The sequence below is a fragment of the Hyaena hyaena genome, unplaced genomic scaffold (genome assembly GCF_003009895.1).
Source record: "Hyaena hyaena isolate Hyena2069 unplaced genomic scaffold, ASM300989v1 scaffold_105, whole genome shotgun sequence".
Lineage (NCBI taxonomy): Eukaryota > Metazoa > Chordata > Mammalia > Carnivora > Hyaenidae > Hyaena > Hyaena hyaena.
Genome location: NW_024080737.1, coordinates 61,495 through 84,623, shown reverse-complemented (window position 1 = coordinate 84,623; position 23,129 = coordinate 61,495). Strand labels below are relative to the sequence as shown.

General features: G+C 39.2%; 1 protein-coding gene across 3 annotated transcripts in view; it reads right to left on the bottom strand.

Annotated features, from left to right (window-relative positions):
- Positions 1 to 23,129, bottom strand: part of MME (membrane metalloendopeptidase) — a 103,774-nt gene that overhangs the window by 25,147 nt on the left and 55,498 nt on the right. For all 3 annotated transcript variants that reach the window (XM_039236075.1, XM_039236073.1, XM_039236074.1), the window contains exons 11-16: positions 22,952 to 23,088; positions 22,749 to 22,842; positions 21,416 to 21,544; positions 20,296 to 20,394; positions 16,274 to 16,354; positions 15,066 to 15,169 (exon numbers count right to left, since the gene is read on the bottom strand). In XM_039236075.1, the coding sequence (XP_039092006.1) occupies positions 15,066 to 15,169; positions 16,274 to 16,354; positions 20,296 to 20,394; positions 21,416 to 21,544; positions 22,749 to 22,842; positions 22,952 to 23,088 (644 nt within the window). The remainder of the gene's footprint in view (positions 1 to 15,065; positions 15,170 to 16,273; positions 16,355 to 20,295; positions 20,395 to 21,415; positions 21,545 to 22,748; positions 22,843 to 22,951; positions 23,089 to 23,129) is intronic.

The following is a 23,129-nucleotide window of genomic DNA, read 5'->3' as shown; positions in this document are numbered from 1 at the left end:
TGAAGAACCCAGGCAGTGATGAAATGAAAGCACAAAGACATCATTTTTATAGCAGGGAAGAAAGGCAGAAGTCGACAGCCTGATCCTACAGCCTTTTGGATGCAATAAACCCACTGGATTGCAAAAGCACCTGGAATTTAATTCCTCTTTCACCCACTCATGTGTAACTTTAAAGCTTAAAACAACAAAATTGTTAATGCCCGTTTCCCTGAAAGTGTTCCGTTCCCCAGCATCTAGTGGTCCCAAAGCAACTCCTTTAAGATCAGCAGTGTGAAACAATGGGTTTCTCTATCTTCCTCAAGTCCTCGTGGAAAGGAGAATTCCCATTTTGCAATTCCAATAACCACTGGAACCCTTTACATTTATTAATATTCTTTCATCAAGACTTCGGAGTTTCCTATAAACTTTCATTCAACTTTCAAACCAGTCATATAAGATAGATGACACCTCTAGTTTTCAGGTGTAGAAACTAAGACACAGCGTGCTTTTCTGACCTTCTCCTAATGCACTTTAAAACTAACCAATACAACTGGGACATGAATACGTAAGCGAGGGAGAAAGAGGACCCTCTCATCTTCCATCCAAATCCTCTATTTCAGAGCTGTCAGTCCGTATTATATAAGAAGCTTCAGTACGATGGTGAATGCCATTTCCTTGCTAAACTCTTTAAGAAAGAAAGTGCTCATTTTTATTTACTTATCTTAAATATGAAAAAAAACCAATTTTATTTATTTATTTATTTAAATTTATTTCTAGGAGAGAGAGAGAGAGAGACAGCGTGAGCAGGGGAGGGTCAGAGAGAGAGGGAGTGACAGACTGAAACAGGCTCCAGGCTCTGAGCTGGCAGTCAGCACAGAGCCCGACGCAGGGCTCGAATCCACGAACCGCGAGATCATGACCTACGCGAAAGTCGGACGCTTAACCGACTAAGCCACCCAGGCGCCCCAAACCAATTTTATTTATATACACTAGCAATGACAATCCAAAAATGAATTAAGAAAACAATGCCATCTACAATACTACCAAGAGCAATAAAACATTTAGGCATAATTTAACAAAAGAAGGGCAAGGAAAGTATATCGAAAACTACAAAACACATTGAAAGAAATTAAAGAGGACTTAAAAACCTGGAAAAGATATGACACTTTCATGGATCAGAAAACTTAATTTTTTACTTAGATATAATTAATATATAACATATTAGTTTCAGGTGTACAATATAATGATTCAATATTTGTTTACACTGCAAAATGATCATCACAATGAGCCTAGTTACCATCTGTCACAATATAAAGTTATGAAAAACATTTTTCTTTTTCTCTTCTGGCAGGTTTCAAATATGCACTACATATTATTGACTCTAATCACCATGTTGTATACATTACATTCCCACAACTAATTATTTTGTACCTAGAAGTTTGTATCTCTTGATCCCATTTATGCGTATTACCCAGCCCCAAACCACCTTCTGCCCTGACAACCACCATTCTGCTCTATGTATCTATGTTTGTTCATTTGTTTTCTAGATTTCACATATGAGGCAAATCATACAGTACTTATTTTTCTCCGTCTGCCTCATTTCTTTTAGCATTTACAGTCAAATTCCATCCATGTTGTCACAAATGGCAATATTTCACCTCTTTATGGCTGAGTAGTAGTCCCTGGGTGTGCATGTGTGTGTATATGATGTATATGTATAAATATACACACACGTATACATATACACACACGTATACATACATACTGCATCTTCTATCTATTCATCCACCAATGAACACTTAGGTTGTTCCCATATCTTGGCTGTTGTAAATAATGCTGCAATAAATATAAGGGTACATACATCTTTCCAAATTAGCATTATTATTTTCTTCAAATAAATACCAGGAAGTGGAATTGCTGGATGATATAGTAGACTTCTATTTGCATCTTTAGGAAACTCCATGTTGTTTTCCATAGTGGCTGCACCAATTTATATTCCTACCAATAGTGCACAAGAACTCCCCTGCTAAACTTACCATTTTTTCTTTTTGGTAATAATCATTCTAATGGTGTGAGGTGATATCTCATTGTGATTGAGTTGCATTTTTCTGATTAGTAACATTAAGCATCATATCATGTGCCTCTTAGTCATCTTGTATGTTTCCTTTGGAAAAATGATTATCCAGATCCTCTGCTCATTTTTTAAATTGGATTGTTTTTTGCTGATAAGTTGTAGGATATATATATATTTCAGATCTTGGTCCCTTATTGGGTATATGATTTGCAAATATATTCTCCCATTCAGTAGGTGACTTTTCATTGCATTGATGGTTTTCTTTGCTCCTTCCTTTTCAGAAGCTTTTTAGTTTGATGTAGTCCCACTTGTTTATTTTTGCTTTTGTTGTCTTGGAGTCAGACCCAAAAATATAATTGCCAAGACCAATGTCAAGGAGTGTACTGCTTAGGTTTTCTTCTAGGAGTTTCATGGTTTCGGGTCTTACATTCAAGTCTTTAATCCATTTTGAGGTCATTTTTGTGTATGGTGCATTCCTCTAGTTTTATACTTTTGCATGTGGCAATCCGGTTTTCCCAACACAATTTAATGAAGAGACTGTCTTTTCCCAGTATATTTCGCCTCTTCTGTCATGAATTAACTACCGTGTATGTGTAGATTTATTTCTGGGCTCCTTGTTTGTTCCACTAATCTATATATCTATTCTTAAGGCAATGGCATACTTGTTTTGATTACTATAGCTTAATAATATAGTTTGATATTAGGGAGCATGATGCCACCAGCTTTTGTCTTCTCTTTCAATATTGCTTTGAGTATTTAGGATCTCTTGTGCTTCTATACAAATATATGATTGTTTGTTTGGTTTCTGTGAAAAATGCCATTGGAAATTTGATAGGGATTGCATTGAACCTATAGCCTGCTTTGGTAATATGGAATATCTTAATACTCTTAATTCTTCCAATCCAGGAGCATGGAGTATCCTTCCATTTATCTGTGTCTTCTTCAACTTCCATCATCAATGTCTTTTTAGTGTACAGGTCCTTCATCTCCATTTTTCTCCTGAGTTTGGTGAACATCTTTATGACCATCACTTTGAACTCATTTTCAAGTAAGTTGTTTAACTCTATTTCATTAAGGTTTTTTTTTTTTTCCTGAGGTTTTAATCCTCTTTCATTTGGAACATGTTTGTCTGCTTTCTCATTTCGTTTGACTCTTTTTGCTTGTTTCTATGTATTAGGCAAAACAACTACCTCTTAAAGTATGAAAGGAGTGGCCTTGTGTAGGAAAGGAAACTTATCTTTCAACCTTGCCCTAGGTCTTTCCTGTCTCTCAACCTTTGTAGGTATCAAAGCAACTTGATTTGTTCTTCATAGATTCCAGTTGTTTAGGGTGTGGCAAGACTTGTCAGTGTTCCAAAGGGAGGAATCTCATTTAGCACCCAGTATGAAGTTGACTGGAAGCCCCTGAGACAGCAGCTTCTGAAGTATGCAAATATATTGCTTTGAGAGACCACAGTTGTAACTCCTGCTGGCTTCCAGACCAATTGATCCGCAGGTGTCCCTGGCCTATAGTTATAAAAATTGGGGCTTCTGAAGAATGTATAAGCTCCTTTTTGGGAGGTACTTGGGAGATGTAGTGAGGCTGAGGAAGAGCACAAAGATGGTATCCCCCAGTCTACGTTCACTGAGAGTATCTCCATAGCCTCTAGATTTGTGGCAAACCTGAAGTCTGCCCCTCAGACTGTAGCTCTTGAACAAATAAATAGGTCTTTTACACAGAAATACTGCAGGTGTGTTTCAGGCTACAGCCTGTGTAGTGCCCTGGGGGTGGCTGCCTGCCAAAAAGCATTCTCAAATTGGTACAGTCCATGGGAGCAGGAACACAAGCCACCTGGCCACTGGAGCCGGGTAATTAAGGAGCATCCCCTGTGTGTCCTGCAAATGCTCGCTCACTTCAGCAATGCAGCAGCATAGCACAGAGCTGAGGCACTCCTACCTATGCTATCAAGGTAGAGAAAGAGAGAGAGAGAGCAAAGTTGGTGCCCACCCACGCCTCTATCCCCAAAGAGTCCCAACAGGCCCATGCCCTTCCGGCAGATATGTTCAGATTAGTAAATAAATCTCCTTCACACACCGTCTACTGCTGTTTTTGTGCTGGTCCCTGGAGTGAATGGAGTCTGCATGCAAGCCCTTTAAGATAATTATCTCAATCCTTTCTATCCCTTTGGGTCTCTTGGTTTTGATTCCCATTGGTTTACACATCTCTCCACTGCAGGTCCCACTGGTTTGGGGGCCTGATGTGGGGAGCAAACTCCTCAGTCCTCAGGAAGAAGCCCTGGATTAGTGAAATCCCCCCTTCTCAGTTGTGGGTGGTTGCACCAGGGATGGCGTGTTTGGCAAGACCACCAATCTGCCTCTCCCACCCATCTCAATTTGGCCCTTTTACTGTTTGCTGTGAAGAGACTGTTAAGCTAGTTTTCAGGTCTTTATCAGAATAATTGTTCAGCATGTAGCTATAGATTCAGTCCATGGAGTGAGGGGAGTTCAGGAACTTCCTAGGCTGCCATTTTGGACTGTTTCCCCTTACCCTAATACACTTTAGGATGCTGTCCTCTATACTACACTGAAGTCATTTTGGAAGACCAGACTATAACAAAAGCAGCTACTATTTTAATAAACACCTACCTAAGTTATATGACAGGCACATTATACAATATATAACAAAACAACCCCATAAGGCAAACGTAGATGTTATTTTTCTCAGTTTATAAAGGAATTATTGATTCTCAGACATATTACGGAGGTTGTCTAAGTTTATACAGTAAGTGGCAGAACATGAACCTTAACTCAGGGCTGCCCATTCTGAGTCCTACTTTCCACCGTCCCACCATCCCTCCCTGACTGCAAAGCACAACTTCTTTCCACTGTTCTGTAAAGTGCAAGGTTTTTTACCCAAAGATAAAGACGCAGTAAGACAAAGGAGCCTCTTCAAACGATTCATTGTTGTTGCAGAAGAGTTGCTAAGGTAACTGAAGTACTCTGAGTGACTCATCGGATTACCTGAGAAGTGGGAACCAGGGCTCCAATTCTGATGTGAAACTGGGAGAATCCACTTCTCTTTCAACAAAATGCCACAGAAACCACTAACATGATTTTCTTCCTAGAAGCCATCAGTTGGTGGCATGTAGTTTTAAGTTTGGCAACAAGGCACAATCTTTTTAGTCTTTGATAAGTTTCTATGTGTACATGCACAGATGTGTGCACCTTCACTTACGTGATGTGCCAAATTCAGAGAAATTCCCAGATGGGGAAGTATATGGGTAGGTGAATCAGCTCTGTCAGAATTTTCTTTTGGTGACTTTTTTCCTGATTTAGAATAACCTTGGGATCTTTCAAGAACTGAAACTTCTTCCATCCTATATAACACCTAGCAATGACATAACTTGACATCATGTCTATTGTCTGCCTAGCTCATTAGACAGTAACCCCATGGAAGCAGTGATATTCCTTTTTTAAAAAACTATAGTAAGAACATTTACCAGAAGCTATATCTTCTTAACACATTTTAACACATTGAAAACTACAGGTACAATGCTGTACAGAAGATCCCTAGAGGTTATTGATCTTGCTTAACTTAAACTTTATGTCTTTTGATTAATATCTTCCATTTACCCCTCTCCTCCAGTCCCTGGCAATCACAATTTCATTCTTTGATTTGATGAATTTGACTATTTTAAATACCTCATATAAGTGGAATCATGGAGTATTTGTCTTTCTCTGTCTGGCTTATTTCACTCAGCATTCTGTTTTGTTCATCTATGTTGTTGTGTATTGCAGAATCTCCTACTCTTTAAAAGCTAAATGGTATTCCATTGTACATATGTACCACATTTTCTTTATCCATTTATCTGTCAGTGGAAACAGGTTTTTTCCACATCTAGCTCTTCTGAGTGGTGCTGCAATGAACAGAGGAGTGCAAATATCCCTTGGAGATACCAATTTCAATTCTTTAGGATACATATATTTAGAAATGGGCTTGCTGGGTAATACAATAGTTCTATTTCTAAATTTTTGAGGAACCTCCATATTGTTTTCCTTAGCAGCTGTACCATTTTGCATTCCCACTAATAGTGTGCAAGGCTTCCAGTTTCTCCACATCTTTTACCAATACTTGTCTCTCTCTCTTTTATAATAGTCACCCTTAGAGCAGTGATGTGTTATTTGATTGTGATTTTTGACCTGCATTTCCCTGACAGTTACTGATGTTGAGCATCTTTTCACATGTCTGTTGGTCATTTTGTATGTCTTCATTGGAAAAATGTCTATTCAAGTCCTTGAATTCAAGTCCATTTTTAAATTGGCTTATTATTGTTTTTGTTACTGAATTTTAGAGGTCTCATATATTTTGTAGATTATCACCTTATCAGAAATATGATTTAACCAATATTTTCTCCCACTTCATAGATTGCTTTTGCATTCTGTTGATCATTTCCTTTGCCGTGCAGAAGCTTTTTAGTTTAATACAGTCTCCCTTGTTATTTTATGCTTTGTTCCTAATTGTATCTCTAGGGCTTAGGGAACATGATAGGCACTTAATGCGTATTTGGGCCTTGGCATATGAATGGGTCCTCCAAGCTTCCAGAGAGCAACTCCCCGCCTGGGACTCTGGGAACGGGGAAGGCACTAGGCCTAGGTGAGGCTCTGCTTCTACGCAGGTTGTAGAGAGCCATGGTCACCAAGAGTCATGAGCCAACTGAAATATCATCCCTTCAAGACGGTACACTAGTGTAAAAGTTCCAGAATTCTTCTGCCAAATTCTCTTAGTTTAAAACTTCAAGCTTTAAACTGTTTAATTCCTTTCTCTACTTCCTATTCCCTCTAAAAAAAAAGAGCAAACCCCAAACCAACCAACCAAACAAACAAACAAAAAACCCAAAGCCTCCTTGAGTGCTAATTAAAAAGCAGAAATGTTTTTACCCTTATCATGATGAGCACTGAGTAATGTATAGAATTGTTGAATCACTATATTGTACACCTGAAACTAATAGAACGTCGTATTTTAACCATACAGGAATTGCAATAAAAACTTAATTTAAAAAAGCAGAAATGTTTTTACTGATCTAATATGTTTTGTTTATAGCTCCCAAACACAGTGGAAAACCGCAAAGTCTGGCAGTTTACTGGGAGCATAAAATATGGAAATCCAAAATTTTCATCTATTGCAACACGTGTAGAACACGAGCATTCTATGGCAGTTTGTGGGAACTAGAACGATTTGTCCAAATTTAGTCTACCTGTTATTCCATCTTCCTGGCTCAGTTGTGCTTGATGAGCCAAAAGATCTTTTTGTAAGTCTTCCTCATACGTCTCGCTCGTGGAGACTTGTTGTGTCTCAAGTCTCTAGCACTCTGCACACCCACCCTGGACAGTTCCTACCAACACCGCCTCTATACCACCGCATTCACCCATGTAATATATAAATTATAGCATATTATATATGTGGATATATTTTATTATATATAATACCCCTGCATACTATTTTTCTTTTTTTAAATGTTTTTTTAAATTTATTTCTGAGAGAGACAGAGAGAGAGAGAGAGAGAGAGAGAGAGTGTGAGCAGGGAAGGGTCAGAGAGAGAGAGAGACACAGAATCTGAAGCAGGCTCCAGGCTCTGAGCTAGCTGGCACAGAGCCCGACATGGGGCTCGAACCCACAAACCGTGAGATTGTGACCTGAGCCGAAGTCAGATGCTTAGCTGACTGAGCCACCCAGGCGCCCCACTATTTTTCTTTTGATAACCAAGCTCACTGATACAGGACTGCATTAGAAAGAAGACTGGCTCTGGAAATATCAGTGAAGGGGAAAAATCAGAAGGTATATTTTAGAAAGAAGCAAGCTACTTCGCTACCTCTGGAGAGCATGTTCTTTTTCTTTTGAGTCACGTGATGTGTAGCAGCCAAGGAGGGAAGCTTCTTGGCTCTTCTCAAAACTTCACAGTTAGGCCCACAGAATTTGAATGCTGGAAACTTAGAGAGGTCATACAGTCTAAATCAACTTGCTCATTTTATAAATAAGAAAACTACATGCCTTTTATAAAAGGCCACAGGTAGTCAGTGGCAGAACTGGGACACTGAAAGGGAGTCAGTGACTCATTGCAGTGGCAAAACCATGGTGTCACTTCACAAGGTACCAACCTCCCTGCCATTTTTGGTGGTGCTGGCCTTTCAACACAGCCACAGCTGCTGGGCTGCAGGGATTGCCACCGCCCAGTGAGCCCAGGTTAGAAAAAACAGCAGGCTTGAAGCAATGAAGGGGAAGACAGATGAACCAACCATTTTGTTTTGTTTTGTTTCTAGTGAATCTTCTGTTCATGTCAATATTAATTTAAATGCTGACATGTTGCCTCTAGAGAATCTTCTACTAATAAGTAAAGGTTTAATGGTGGTTTTAAAAAAGTGCTGTTCTAGCATTTTGTTTCTTTGTAACAGCATCAAGCAAACTCAGCCTTTTATCAGATTTAACTGTTACTCGCTTCTTTCTCTAGATTGTGAGCTCCTGGGTCCAGGGCCACATCTTATTCATCTATATCCTTTACAGTGTTTACTTAGCACAGTGCTTTGCACGCTGCAGCTGCTCAACAAGATGCTTATTGAACTGACTCTTGTCACTGTCTCTGTGTTTTTATTTTGAAGCATAACAGCAGGAAAGATGAAGCAATGAAATAAGTCTTTGTAGTTTATGATAAGTAACGCCACGGCTCAGTGGTCATGATTTACAAACACGGCCACGTCACAGTTATATTACAGAGAGTTGTGTCCTGAGAAACTACCAAAATAACATCAAGTCTAAGAAACAAGAAAAGTTATTCTTTCTGTTGTTCTTGAACATTTTTTTCTCTTTAGAGGTTTATGTTCTATTGACTCTAAGTGAATAATCAGTAAAATCACTATAGATATATATCTAAGTAATTTTGCCAAAGGATATCACATTCTCAGTTTATCTCTCTTACTACCTGATGATCTTATGTATTTGAAATTGTTTCCAAACTGGTACCAAAAACCTAGAGAATGTAATGTTTGGGATAATTCTGGAAACACTAGGCACTCAGAAACCCCATGAACCAAGCTTTTCAAATTTAAATCCCTGCCCAAATACAAATCAAAACCACACTGAGATACCACCTCACGCCAGTCAGAGTGGCTAAAATGAGCAAATCAGAGAACTCTAGATGCTGGCGAGGATGTGAAGAAACGGGCACCCTCCTGCACTGTTGGTGGGAATGTAAACTGGTACAGCNATTTATATTGGAGAGAGAGAGAGAGAGAGAGAGAAAGAGAGCAGCAGAGTGGCAGAGAGAGAGGGAGACAAAGAATCTGAAGCAGGCTCCAGACTCTGAGCTGTCAGCACAGAGCCCAGACACAGGGCTCAAACCCACAAACTGTAAGATCATGACCTGAGTCAAAGTTGGAAGCTTAACCAACTGAGCCACGTAGGCGCCCCACATCATCTATTTTAGGGCTGACTTCTTGTTTAACAGCTGTATCTAGTATTTACCTATCCTTAAGTGGCACTCAGTAAAAAAGTTTAATAACAGGATTATATAAACAGTCTTGATGTTTTGTGTAATATTAGCATTGCCTCAGTCTTATAAGTGAAATAAAATATCAGAGTCTTTATAACTAATTCTGTACCTTGATCATATTGGAATATTCATGATTATAATCCCTCTAGAATTTTGAGACTCAAATAAAACAGACTGAGTTTATCTCCAAGCTTAATCCATGTATGTCCATCCTCACCAGAGCCCAAATATTCAAGGATTCTAATTTTTAAGATACTCATACACCAACCTTCCAACAATGAAAATATTCTTTAAAAACCTGTATATAGCCAGAAACAATTTTGAAAACCATTGTATTACAGAAATTTTTTAAAAAATGCTAGTGAGTATATAAAGTTACTGGGAGTTTCTACTTAGGAAGCAATGTGAACTGAAGCTGAAAGGTAAATCCGTCAAGAACTGCATGTCCTTCAGGAGGTTTCAGGTACCGTGTCCCTGATACAGCATCATGTAGTGTAGGAAGCAGAAGCGGTGCTCAACATACAAACCAGCTGTGAGGTTTCCACTGCTCAGAGATGTTACATCTGGCCCCTTAAATAGTTTCACAGGCATCATCAATAAACCATAATCAGGATGTGATGATTCAAACAAGATCACCAACAAGAAGAGCCTGGAAGCCAGCCAGTCCATCAGCACTGACATTTCACTGCAATTTAGTCCACCTGAGCTGGCTCGTTCAGGAAAATAGATGACCACAAGACATACAAAGAGCAACTGTCAAGCAGGCAAAAGTGGAAAGAGACCAGCAGGAAATGGAGGAAATATGCCCTAATGGTGAACTGAATCTCTTCAATAAGACTGGAGCAGCCAGACTCTAGTTAAAATGCACCATCACAAAGTGCCTGATGTCACAACAATGGGAAAAGATAAGAGAACCTGTTAAAGTGCAGTCAGAGGAAGCGAAGTGTAACGAACACCAAGAGTGCCACAAGGGAGCCGATCAACACGGGAAATGAAACCAGCATTGTCAGTATCTGTCACATACTGTACTACATCCTCATTTCTACATACGCTGCTATTTACCTGACAGCCCCTAAGAGCTCTTTGGGAGCCACTTTGACTTCTCAAATAAATATGTATTTCAGTTTGTGTGCTTATCTTGAGAACCCATTTTAATTACCCGGTAGACATGAACAATGTCTTCCCAGCTGTTACTTTCTATTATGTCCTGTAAATGAGCCTTTGGGCTCTTTTTAAAAATACATCTTTGACCTAAAGAAGATGAGAGTGCTCAAGGAGCTGTGAAAAAAAGCAGTATAAATTCTCCTTGGTTGGGAAATGAAACGGGAAGCTTTCTTCAAAATTACCCTGGTCTGTGACTTCCACACTGAACACACGTTGTGTTTTAGATTTTTATGAATTATGTCCCTGAAGTATTTAAAATAAGCCCCATGGAGGTTTGATCAGAGTCCCTCAGTACCCCACTTTGAATCAATGTAGAAAAATCCTACAGCTCACTAAAAGGGACAAGAATGAATAAAGATTTATTTATAAAAAAAAAAAAAAAAAAAAAAAATTTAAATCCCTGCCCTTTGCAGTGTCGACTGCTCAAATGGGCAGAGGCTCTTTTAGCAAAATGATTAAGTCAAGTATATTGCATACTGACTTCTGGCTTTGCTCAATGTTTTGAACCTGCTAAATAGAAAGAGCAGCAGAGAGCTGTTATATAACTTCACCGATCATGATGGAGAGACACTTGGATGTGACATGCTCTACCTTAGCAGTTGAGTTAACTTCATCGCTATGATCACAAACTGTTATTGTATCATGTAGTAACTCCAGAAACACTGAGGAAGGGTCTACATTCTGTTCACCAGTGTTCAGGCTCTACTGACATAAATATGTGGTTTCTGCTTTTGACAAGGGCTAGTGCAGGCACAAGGTGAAGAGAAAAATGCAGTGGGGTGCTATGAATAAGGAAGGAATGTTCTAGTTGAGTCCAACAATGTGTAGGTTTCTGTTAGATGAACAAGAGCAGAAAGGGTGATCCAAGGTAAGGGAAAATGAGGAAGAAAAGATGGAGTAATGACTTAGAGTTATTCCTCCGGCTAGAGGTTTGGGCAATGCTGGGGTGGGCGGGGGATGGGGCAGGGTGAATCTAAAGGAATTCTGGAGAGCTAGTGGGAAGAATGAAGAGCCCCTTGTACCATGAGACAGGCAAAAGGGATATGCTGAAAGGTTTTCATCAGGAAATAACATGACTCATTCTGTGTCTTTAAAAAAAATCCCTAGGGTGATAGTAAGGAGAATGAGCTGAAGAAGAGTAAGATGATTGTTGATGAGATTAGGAAAAAATTAGTAATAACTTTGGTGAACAATGAGACGTGCCTGAATTTAGTCAGTGAGCATGGAGATGGTAAGATGGAGATCCCCTGGCAATATCTACATAATCTTTAATTAGCAGCTGGTAGATGTAAACTTGTGTTTTTGAATGGGGAGCTGGAGTAGATGTTACTATAGATGTCAGAGATGAGAGAAAGAGATCAGTCTAGAATGACGAGTCGCTGATTTCTGTCTTGATAGCAATAAGATGAAATTTGCTGAAAAATATGGGGAAATATAAGGATATGGGGAGAAAGATGATCAAATTTTGTCCCAAATGGCCAATGCTGTGTTTATAGGGTCTGTGGAATACCTACATAGAGATGTTTCATAGGTAGCCATGTGGGTTGGAAGCTCAGGAAACAAATCTGGGCCAGGTACAACTATTCAGTGGTCATGATGATGGTAGAAGATGCCAAGAAGCATATGAGTTTGTCATCAAGAAAAAAAAAAAGGTCTAGAAGCTTATTATTTGGTTAATTGACTGAATTATTCAAATTGATTGCAGCCTTGAGAATTTAATGCATCATTTCTCTACAATACCCTATAATATAAACCCTACATAATCCATAGTTTTTCCTATCTCCATCCCATCAATTGTGGTCATGGGCACCTATTTCTCCTGCAAGACCTTAGGAGTGAGGACTTGAGCATCTGAAAACGTAGTTCTCTGAGAGGTAACTATAAACTACACGAAAAAAGCAGAAGCAGTAGATGTGTCTGCCTGAACACGCACAGAAAAGATTTGAACTCGGTATACATAAGAAAGGAGGGAAAACATAGTGACTTTATTACTATTAAACAATTACAAAATAGGTCTAAAATGGTCACTACAAGAAACCTCAAAAAAAATATGAGGAACTGTCATTATGTTGTATCCCACAGTCATAATGATTTGATGTGATCACTGTCAAAAGTGTTTCCAATATTTTGGGAAACAAAAAATAAATTTTAAACCTAAACTGCCAAATTAAAGCATCACCCTGTAAAAAAAATGGCACAAAACCAAATATTAAGAGTATCATTAACAAAAAGGAACTAACATTGACTCAGAGGTTCTCACTTGAATTTGGGGGTGCTACTTAAAAAGAATCCAGTACCTGGGGCCCCACCCCAGGCAAGTACATTACAAGCAAGGGTGGTGAAATTGGGGCCTCAGTACTATTTCTAGTGATCCCCAGGTTTCTCTCCTGTGCGGCCAGAGTTTAGAAACCTTGTACCTGGTACACAGGCAGAAGAAGAGAAAGGAAAAGAAACTAGCCCGACATGGCAGAGGAGACCTTAGAAGCCATAGTTGCACTTATGATGACTATCAGAAGCTCATGGGAAGGACCCAAAACGTTCTATTGAGCTATGCACACTACTGACCAAACATTCATTAAAACAGTGTACACAGCTTTCACTTGTGATTATTGTCAGGGAAAAGGACTCAAGAGAAAAGCAACACATACAATGAAAGGGAAAGAAAAATGCAACCTATATTACAAAATAATTAAGTATAGAACTTTGGACTCCATTAAGTCCCAAAGAAAACATCAAGCCATAATTCAACAACTATTTTTAAAATCATGAAACAATCTTCTGGTGTCATATGGGTGCAGGTTATATTAGCTATATTCAGAAACACTATTTGACAATATTTCTCCATAGATATTTCACACAGTACTAACAATGATTAAATGTAAGTATACGTTTCTTTAAAGAAACAAAATTCAGACTTGTAAGAAACTTCTCAGATTATAAATTTACCCACTGAATAATCTTTTTAGATGACTTTTTTGTGGGTTTCTTGAAATAGGGTTTTACAACCAATTACAGCACAAGCCATATGTACCCACTCTTCTTCCTTCTTTGCCAGCTAGGAGACTAAACATTCTTTGACATTTGCAGCTCTGTTGTTAGCACCAGCCAATACATTTACTGCGGTATAAACCCAGAGGTCGGCAAAGGAAATCAATCTCTCTTTCAGGGCACCTCACGGGTTCAAAACGCTGTTCAGGGATTGAAATGTATTGGCATTTTCACCTAAGAATTTTGTCCAACCTGTACTTAGTTAACGGAGAACAGAACCGCCTGTCATCAAACAGTCCCACATCACTTTGTACCTTTCTTGGCACATCTCCCCCTTAGTGATAGAGTTTATTGTATTGTGTTTTTTTTTTTACCATCTGCCGTTGTAATGTAATATAATATAATCAAAGTTCACTTGCGATTTTCCCAGTTCCCAATGACACCTGGACTTAGTGTTCTAAAATATTAATTTAATAAACGAATAAATAAAAGAGTAAATGACTGCATGAATAAACCAAGCACCTCACTGTCATGTTATTTTGTTGGTTACCACATGGATCAAGTTAGCACATCTCTTGTTTGTTTGCTCACTCATTCTTTAACTCAGTTTTAACTGAAAACTTTCCACGTGTTCAGCATGGTGCTCAACAATCAAAAGGAATAGCCCCTGTTCTCTGGAAGCGAAGAGCTCAGCAAGAAGTGAACATAAGCAGTTCTAGGGCTCTAAGTGCACTAGCACACGTCTTGATGCATGTTAGTGTGTTAGACATACTGCATTAGACACACCCGTTTAGTTGAAAAACAAACACTAAACTGATGTTAACATGAAGTACCAATGCCACTGATAAGCAGAGATTAAGAGCATTTCAAGGCGACTCCCATTATCTCTATTTGGCTGCCACAAGGTTGAGAGGAGTGTCACATGGAGCAGTCTAGAAGGGGATGGAGCTATGGGATGACTGACCCATCGAAAACAGGTGGGGCTGTGGGCACAAGATAACTCTGAGTTGCGCAAGCGTGGCCTCAGAGGCTTGTAGAAGCCCTGGGTTCTTGAGAAACTTGTCCAAAAAGTAGAGGAAATAGTCAATAATATGAGAGGAAACCAAAGAAATGAGGTAGCCCGAGGCTACGTTAATAAAAAATTTAAATTTTGGTTAAATCTTTGACCTATCTTTAGTATGATATTCTTGGATGCTCTTAGAGGTACTCACTCCATTGAAGGAGGATATTGGACTTTTTAAACATTAACATTAAGTCAAGTTCTTTTTCTTAACCCAACAATGAGAGGGGAAAAGCCCCTTTTCTGAATGAACATGTAAGAAACTGGAATATACATACTCATCCTTGTCCACCTTTTCTCGGAGCTTCTTTAGTTGTTTATTTTGACCGAACTTCAAGTTTTGAATTATGTTCTCAAAGTATTCATCTTCCTTGTAGTTCAACTATATTACATAAAAGATTTTGGGAAAAATAGTCAAAATTTTTGCTGAAACAACATAGGGGATATTTTCTTAAATGCTATCAGTTAATAAAGTTAACAGGGAGCATTAAAACTTACCAAAGAAGGATTTAATTCCATTTACCCTAGTTCTATATAACAGGTCACTGTCGCTCTAACTGAATCACTACTTTAGTCTATTCTTCTGTAGCTAATCAAAAGAAGCTGAGGGAACCAAGGCAGACAATTAAGTCACTTGCCCAAGTTAGTGAATGGTGGAGCTGGGATTTGAACCCAAGAAGCTTCCTCTGGGTCTATGCTCTCAGCCATCAGACTCCTGCCACAAAGGGCCCCAGGACTCCTGCTGCTGGCAGCTCATTTACATGAAATAGTCAAGCTTTTCTACAAATGTAAAGAGAGAAGAGGACACTGTGGCTTGCAAACCACGACGTTAGGCCAGTAATCGATGGATTAGGAATCACTGACATCTCCAGTTCTGGGCAAGGATCACCTTGTTGTCACCAGGGTCTCAAGTAGTTGCAGGGACCACGAGATGAGCAACAGGATCCTCAGCTGGGTCTGAAATCAATAGTGTAGTGACTTCAATCAATTCTGTTCTCTTTTCATTGTCACATTACCAGAGGGGAATAAAACCGTTTCTGGTTTTCAAATGGTAAGTTTTTGTTTTATTTTATTTTTCAAATACAGAGGCAAAACCTGGTTTTTCTCCAGGGAGGAAAAATCGGAAAGTGGAGGGGAACTGAAGATGTGACTTTTCAGGCCTGTCCCACAGGAGATAAGGAGGCTGGGTGCCGCCTGTTGCTCATCCCTTTGATGTCTACCCCTTGATGCTCTTTAAAGGCCACCAGATTTTCCCACTACTGCTCAGTGGAACATAAGGAGACAAGATCACAGAGGCCAAATATGAACCAGGCTAATGAAACAAAAGGCTAAACCTAAAACACAAGTTCTGGCTTCAGTGGAAAAGGCTTTATATAACAAGACCTTTGGCCTTGGGCTACTTCACATAATTTCGGGCACCCCACAGCTGCAGATGACATCACCACCAGCTCCAGGTATCATTAGCACAGTCTTCATGGAGACTTACCTCAAGGTATTCATTATTCAGTTTGTTCTCATTTGAAATAATGTCATCAGGATAGCCAATTCGTTCTTTAATTGCTAAGGCCTATGAAATTAAAATATCGAATATAAGGATAATTATATAGCTTTCAAATGCAAACAGTGTAATTTGCCCATGACTGGAGTTTGAATAACTTAGTCCCTATTGTTTACAAAAATTGCATCTGACAGTACTTTAAAAAATTTTTTTTAATGTTTTATTTCTGAGAGAGACAGAAAGGGGGGGGGAGGGACAGCATGAGCAGGGGAGGGTCAGAAAGACAGGGAGACAAAGAATGAGAAGCAGGCTCCAGGCTCTAAGCTAGCTGTCAGCACAGACCCTGGCGCGGGGCTGGAACCCAAGAACTGTGAGATCATGACCTGAGCCAAAGTCGGTCGCTTAACCGACTGAGCCACTCAGGCGCCCCTTGACAGTACTTAAATAGAGAACTTTGCAATGGTTTCTCCCTGGGGTTCAAAATAAACAAAAAACAGTTCTGAAATTTAGCTTCTAATACCCTATTCTCATAGGCTCCAGCTTTCCTAAGAAAACCAAAATGAAAACTGACAGGTCATTGTTCCACATGTATTATTCTTCTACAGAATTTTTCTCTGAAAGGCTTTTTCTTTCATTTTATAGGAGGGATAAGTAATAGTGCTTCCCTTCTAGCAGCTTAAAATTGTCTTTCCACTTCACTGATTTGGCTGAGAAAACAGATAAGGGCTTATAAGTTTAGTGCTAATATTCTTTCTGAATACAGAGTCCTGGAGTTGGTATGTTCTCTTTCGGTCTCCAAAGCCAATGTACCTATCTTCTCACAGTTAAATGAATGGCAATATTTAAATAAGTAGAAAACAGCGCCTTCCTTGTTATACTGTCTCATGTTTACCACTTGCTTCCTACCCTTGCTAATGTTTCTTTGTATTATTTTAAAATTGTTTACTTATTTTTCATTATTACTACTTGCAATATCTTTCCATTTTTTATTTCTCTCATGTTTTCACAGATGTTTGACTTTTGATTCTATCATATTACATTGCCCTTAAATATTTTAATTATGCGGGGCGCCTGGGGGGTTCAGTTGGTTGAACTCTTGGTTTCGGCTCAGGTCATGATCTCACAATTCGTTGAGTCTGAGCGCCGCTTCGGGCTCTGTGCTGATGCTGTGGAGACTGCTTGGTATCTTCTCTCTTGCTTTTTCTGTCCCTCGCATGCCCACTCTCTCTCTCTTTCAAAATAAATAAATAAAAATGTAAGAAAAATAATTTAACCATGCTACAAATCTGTTTCTTAAGCACAGGATTTCCGCATTGGATCAGAAAGGATATGCGTCAATAAGTCTGTTAGGCCAAGCCCATTTTCTTTTAGGCTTCCACACCACTCCCCATTACCATCAGCCTCTTCTCAGAGGTTTTTTATTTTCTAGAAGACACATCCCTAAAGGTGTCCTAAGGGACACAAACTCTACATAAAAAGGATTTATTGTCAAATACTTTGGGTAAATACTGTGAGAAAAACATTAAGCAGGCTTCTTTACTGCAGCTTAAAATGAGGTAATTGTTAAGTGCCCAATTGTAAGCATAAGGAATTAATTTGTCTATTTACTCATTCAATATATTCAAGCATCTATGATGAGCCAGGTACTTTGTAAGGGGCTGAGAATACAATGCTAGGAAAAAAAAATTCTCCCCCCAGAGAGCTTACCATAAAGATCAGTGACAGGCAATATAATGAGTATCAGGCCTGGTGCCTTAAAATCATCCCCTAGCACGTAACCTAGTCTAGGGTGGGATCAGGGAAGCCTTCCCATGGGAAAGGTTCCCTAAATTCTTTGACCGTGGGAGTTTTCTTCATAGAACTACTTTTGTGGGTCCAGTGGCTTGTGATACAGCCTTGGGACATGATAACCTAGCACAGTCCAGTTGTGCTACATCAAATAGACTCAGGTCACAGATAGCTAGAACATGAAAGGAGTAGATCCAGCCTGAATTTCTGAGGACTTAGTCCACCATAAAAGACATATACCTTGGTGCCTAAATTCTAGGCCTACCTTATCCCCAGCTTTGGGAGAACTGAGTAAGATAAGCCTTCCACATGATATAATCCTGGAAGGAACTAGACTGCAGCTTTATTTCTTATGATAGTAGGTTCATAAACTCTTTCTGCGTCAGTTTGAAAAATGGTCTGTTCTTCTTGTCACCTCAACTACAGAGGAATTATCACGTTGCATATGAATTTTGCTCCCAAAGCATATAGAATTTCTACCTGGCATATTCCTTCTAGCTTTATATAGTTATCAAGACAAATGATCATAGTAAGGTTAAGCCTAAGATTTCCTTAGGCGTCTGACACCGTTGTTCTTTTAAAAAAATTTTTGTTTAGCATTTATTCATTTTTTGAGAGAGACAGAGCATGAATGGGGAAGGGGCCGAGAGAGAGAGGGAGACACAGAATCTGAAACAGGCTCCAGGCTCTAGGCTGTCAGTACAGAGCCCGACGAGGGGCTTGAACCCATGAACCGTGAGATCATGACCTGAACCAAAGTCAGACACTTAACTGAATGAGCCACCCAGGCGCCCTGACACCTTTATTCCTATGCAAGCTATGAGAAGTCCCAGCAACAGGTGCACAATGAGGGTAGATAGAAATAGTTATAAAAAGGCTCCTTCAACATCCCTTTAACTGGAGATCACCATGTAATACTCCAATAATGTATCACGTTACATTTATTTGACAGAAATTTAGTACTTTTCCCCTTAGGTCATAAAAAAGTCTAAATAAGCCATGTTTTTAAAAATTGAGCTGGACAGCATCCCTCCTCATCAGGGAAATACAAATCAAAACCACACTGAGATACCACCTCACGCCAATCAGAGTGGCTAAAATGAGCAAATCAGGAGACTCTAGATGCTGGCGAGGATGTGGAGAAATGGGCACCCTCCTACACTGTTGGTGGGAATGTAAACTGGGCAGCCCCTCTGGAAAACAGTGTGGAGGTTCCTCAAAAAACTAACAATAGAACTCCCCTATGACCCAGCAATAGCACTGCCAGGAATTTACCCAAGGGATACAGGAGTGCTGATGCATAAGGAGCACATGGACCCCAATGTTCGTAGCAGCACTCTCCACAATAGCTAAAACATGGAAAGAGCCTAAGTGTTCATCAATGGACGAATGGATCAAGAAGATGTGGTTTACCTATACCATGGAATACTACATGGCAATGAGAAAGACTGAAATCTGGCCATGTGTAGCAACATGGATGCACCTTGAGGGTGTTATGCTGAGTGAAATAAGTCAGGCAGAGAAGGACAAATACCATATGTTTGCACGTATAGGAGGATTAAGAGGAACTTAACGGAGGACTGTCGGGGGGAAGAAGGGGAAAAATAGTTGGGGAGAGGGGAGGGAAGCAAACCATGAGAGACTCTTGAATGCTGAGAACAAACTGAGGACTGTTGGGGGTAGGGGATGGGGGGTAATGGGCATGGAGGAGGGCACTTGTGGGGATGAGCACTGGGTGTTATATGGAAACCAACTTGACAATAAACTATTTAAAAAATAACAACAAATAAAAATAAAAATTGAGCTGGAAATCTGCATTAAACATTAAGGGATATTTTTAGGTTTTAGTGGAGTCCCCTTGCATATGTTTTATGAAAAGAGGAGAAATATGAACCACTGATAGTATCTTTCAGTTCTTTACTTGTTCATCTAAGATTTTTCCTTTTGTTTCCTGAAAATTCCTTTAAAAAAAGGAAAATGAGACATCTTTCAAAGGTTTGAACTGAACATGGAGAGCAGGAGTTGCTTGCACTGGGAGAAGAAAAGGTGAAAAATCATAGAAACAAATCTTTATCCATGAAAACTGTTCCTGGAAACATGACACCTTGAAGGAGCTTGCTTTAATTTTATGCAATCCTTGAACATCTTTCTTCTGAACTTCCTTAATAGTTGATCTTGTAAAGCAACTGTTAACTAAGAGTTAGCTTTGTGTCTCTTTTTACCTTTTCCTCAGCTTTCTTTTTTGTTTCAGCATCCATCCAAGTGAGGTCATCTAAAGTCTGAATAAAAACCTCCCGGATCTGTGTAATCAAATCTTCAACCTAAAATGAAAGGAACAGAAGACAAATTTAGGCCACAAATTAATTTTTTGTACAAATTTTAACAAACAGGGCTTTGAGGTGTCTTTGTGCAACTCAATAATATGTTAATACATGTAAATTTATAGACAAACTGTAACCTAAACAAATGGATATATGTGGATAATTATGTTTTCAAAGGAATCTTGCTACTATCGACCCTAATGATGAAATAGGTCTTACATGTGCATTAATGAAGAAATCATCTTTAGAACGTAATGGTTTCAGGGCGCCTGGGTGGCTCAATGGGTTAAGCGTCTGACTTCGGGTCAGGACATGATCTCACCATTCGTGAGTTCGAGCCCCGCATCAAGCTCTGTGCTGACAGCTTGAATTCTATGTCTCCCTCTCTGTCTGCCACTCCCCCACCCATGCTCTATCTCTCTCTTAAAAATAAACATTAAAAAAAAGAACGTAATGGTTTCCTTTATCATAAAAGAACACATAAAATAGTAGCTGTCATCAGTGTTAGTAGTTCAGTTAAACATGAAGTAGCATTTTGATAGTTTCTTTCACTTAGTCTTTAAGTTCCATTGTCTTCATTTCAATAACAATGAAATAGTTTCTTTCAGTCTTTAGGTTCCATGGTCTTCATTACAATAACAATGAAAAATGGAGTACTTTTTATAATACTTCAAATAAACCCTAAAATCTTACTTTCAAAGTTTTTCAGAAAACACTAATTCTTGGCCAATCTTGCTAATAGGAGAATTTACAATTAACTGTATCAGCAGAACATGTGACTAAGTACTCTGAATACATTGCTTTGGGAAGGGGAATAATTGATTTTGGACTGGACAACATTAAAATCAGGAACATAAGTAGACCTTTTGGGGGAGGGTGGAGGAGATTCGCTGAGAAACCACAAATTGTGATACAGAGATGCTCTGCCACTTAATAAACTTCAGCCCAATTATGAGCTATTATAATTGCCCACTGATGGAAACAATGAACTGATATAAGAGTATTGTGCTGAAAACATTACCACATGTTTACTCTCTCCAGCAAATGCGGCTTCCACGTACAGCCTTCCCACAGCATTTTCCATATTCCCATTGACATAGTTTGCACAACGTCTCCACGTTGCTGTTTCTGATGTTGTGCCATAAAGGGCCTAAGGGCGAGAGAAAAGAAATGGCATCTGACCAGGAGAAGATGGCCAGAGCAAGGCAGAACACATATTTCACAGGGACTCTGTTCTTCATGTCCCCTAAATTCGTGCAAACATTCACTGCTTCTCCTCACAAAGCATGTTGTCCTTGCCCAAGAAAAAATGTAATCCAACTGGACTGTTTACTTACAAATAATCTGAAAAAAAGGTATATTTTCAGTAGCATGTCCCATTGGAACCTTTGCTGTTACAGGTGAATACCCTTCTAGACAGCTTTAGAAAACAACAACAAAATGGCCCCTCTCCCACCAAAACAAACAAAACCCAAAAAAACCACACAAAAAACAAACAAAAAAAAAATCCAGTTATGACTGCATAGGCATAAACATGAAGTAATGTTCAATTTATGTAACAAGGGAGACATCTGGTATACAAGAGAACACATTCCGTTTTTTTAATATTTTTGCTGAACTTCCAGTACTTAGAAGAACTGTATGTAGATAAATTTAAGTACTAACGAGGGGATTCACTGAGGTAAGGGAAATTGAGCAAAACACCATTTTTACAGGCTTTAATTGAAAAAATTTGTTTACATTTTCTTTCAAAGGGTAAATGCTAGAAATGTCAAATAAACAGTTATTTCCTTTCCATAATACCAATCAATATATTTGCCAGAGTTTCTCCTTCCTCAATCCCTCCTGCCCTCTCCCCCTCACCACGGCACTAATAGGATGATTGTTTAAAAAATGCAGGTTCAGCCTAGTAAAAGGCCTTAAGGTTGTCCTTAAGTGGACAGGTAGGTGTACTCTCAGTGGATTGTCCACATCAGTGTAGTTCACCTGTCTGTATGTCTAGTGTGCTACGGGCACCTGAAAATGAAGTTAATTGAGATAGTCACCCTTGCAATTATGTTCAACACAACAAAAAAACCAAGCCAGTATTCTCTCACGAACTGCTCAAAGAACCAAATGCATCTCCTTCCAGGACAATTCAATCAAAGTGCCAGAGTAGACAATCATTAGATGGCAAAGCCCACGAAAGCTGGCTTTCCTAAGCAACACCACCAAAATATGGGCGAAATAACCAACATTTGGCATTTTGACTCCTCACAAAGTTTACCACATTCTAGCAGTGTACATGGCAAGCCTTCATAACCATGTATCTCTTTATGCTTTAAGTCTTAAGAAAAGAGAGATTTTTTCTTCACCTTGCGGAAAGCATTTCTGGACTCCTTGTAGGTTCGGCTGAGGCTGCTTACAAGATCCATTATGAATCGCCAGGACATTAAATTTTGAAGATCTCTGTATAAAAAAACCCACCACCCAGCAACAGAAAAGATGAGGCTGCAAAGCTTCTAAAGAGTGATATTAAATGTAAATTTTGAGGACATAGGCACTCTGATATACCTACCTGGCAGAATATTTGGGAAGAATGAGCTTAAGTTTGGTTAAATATTCTGGAGCATAAACAACCACATCTTCCTCATTGGGAATATTAATATTCACAGTTGACATGATTTCATTTGTGAAATTTGACCAGCTGAATGGCTGGAAAAAAAGCAGGCATAAAACATTCAGTCATTTTGTAT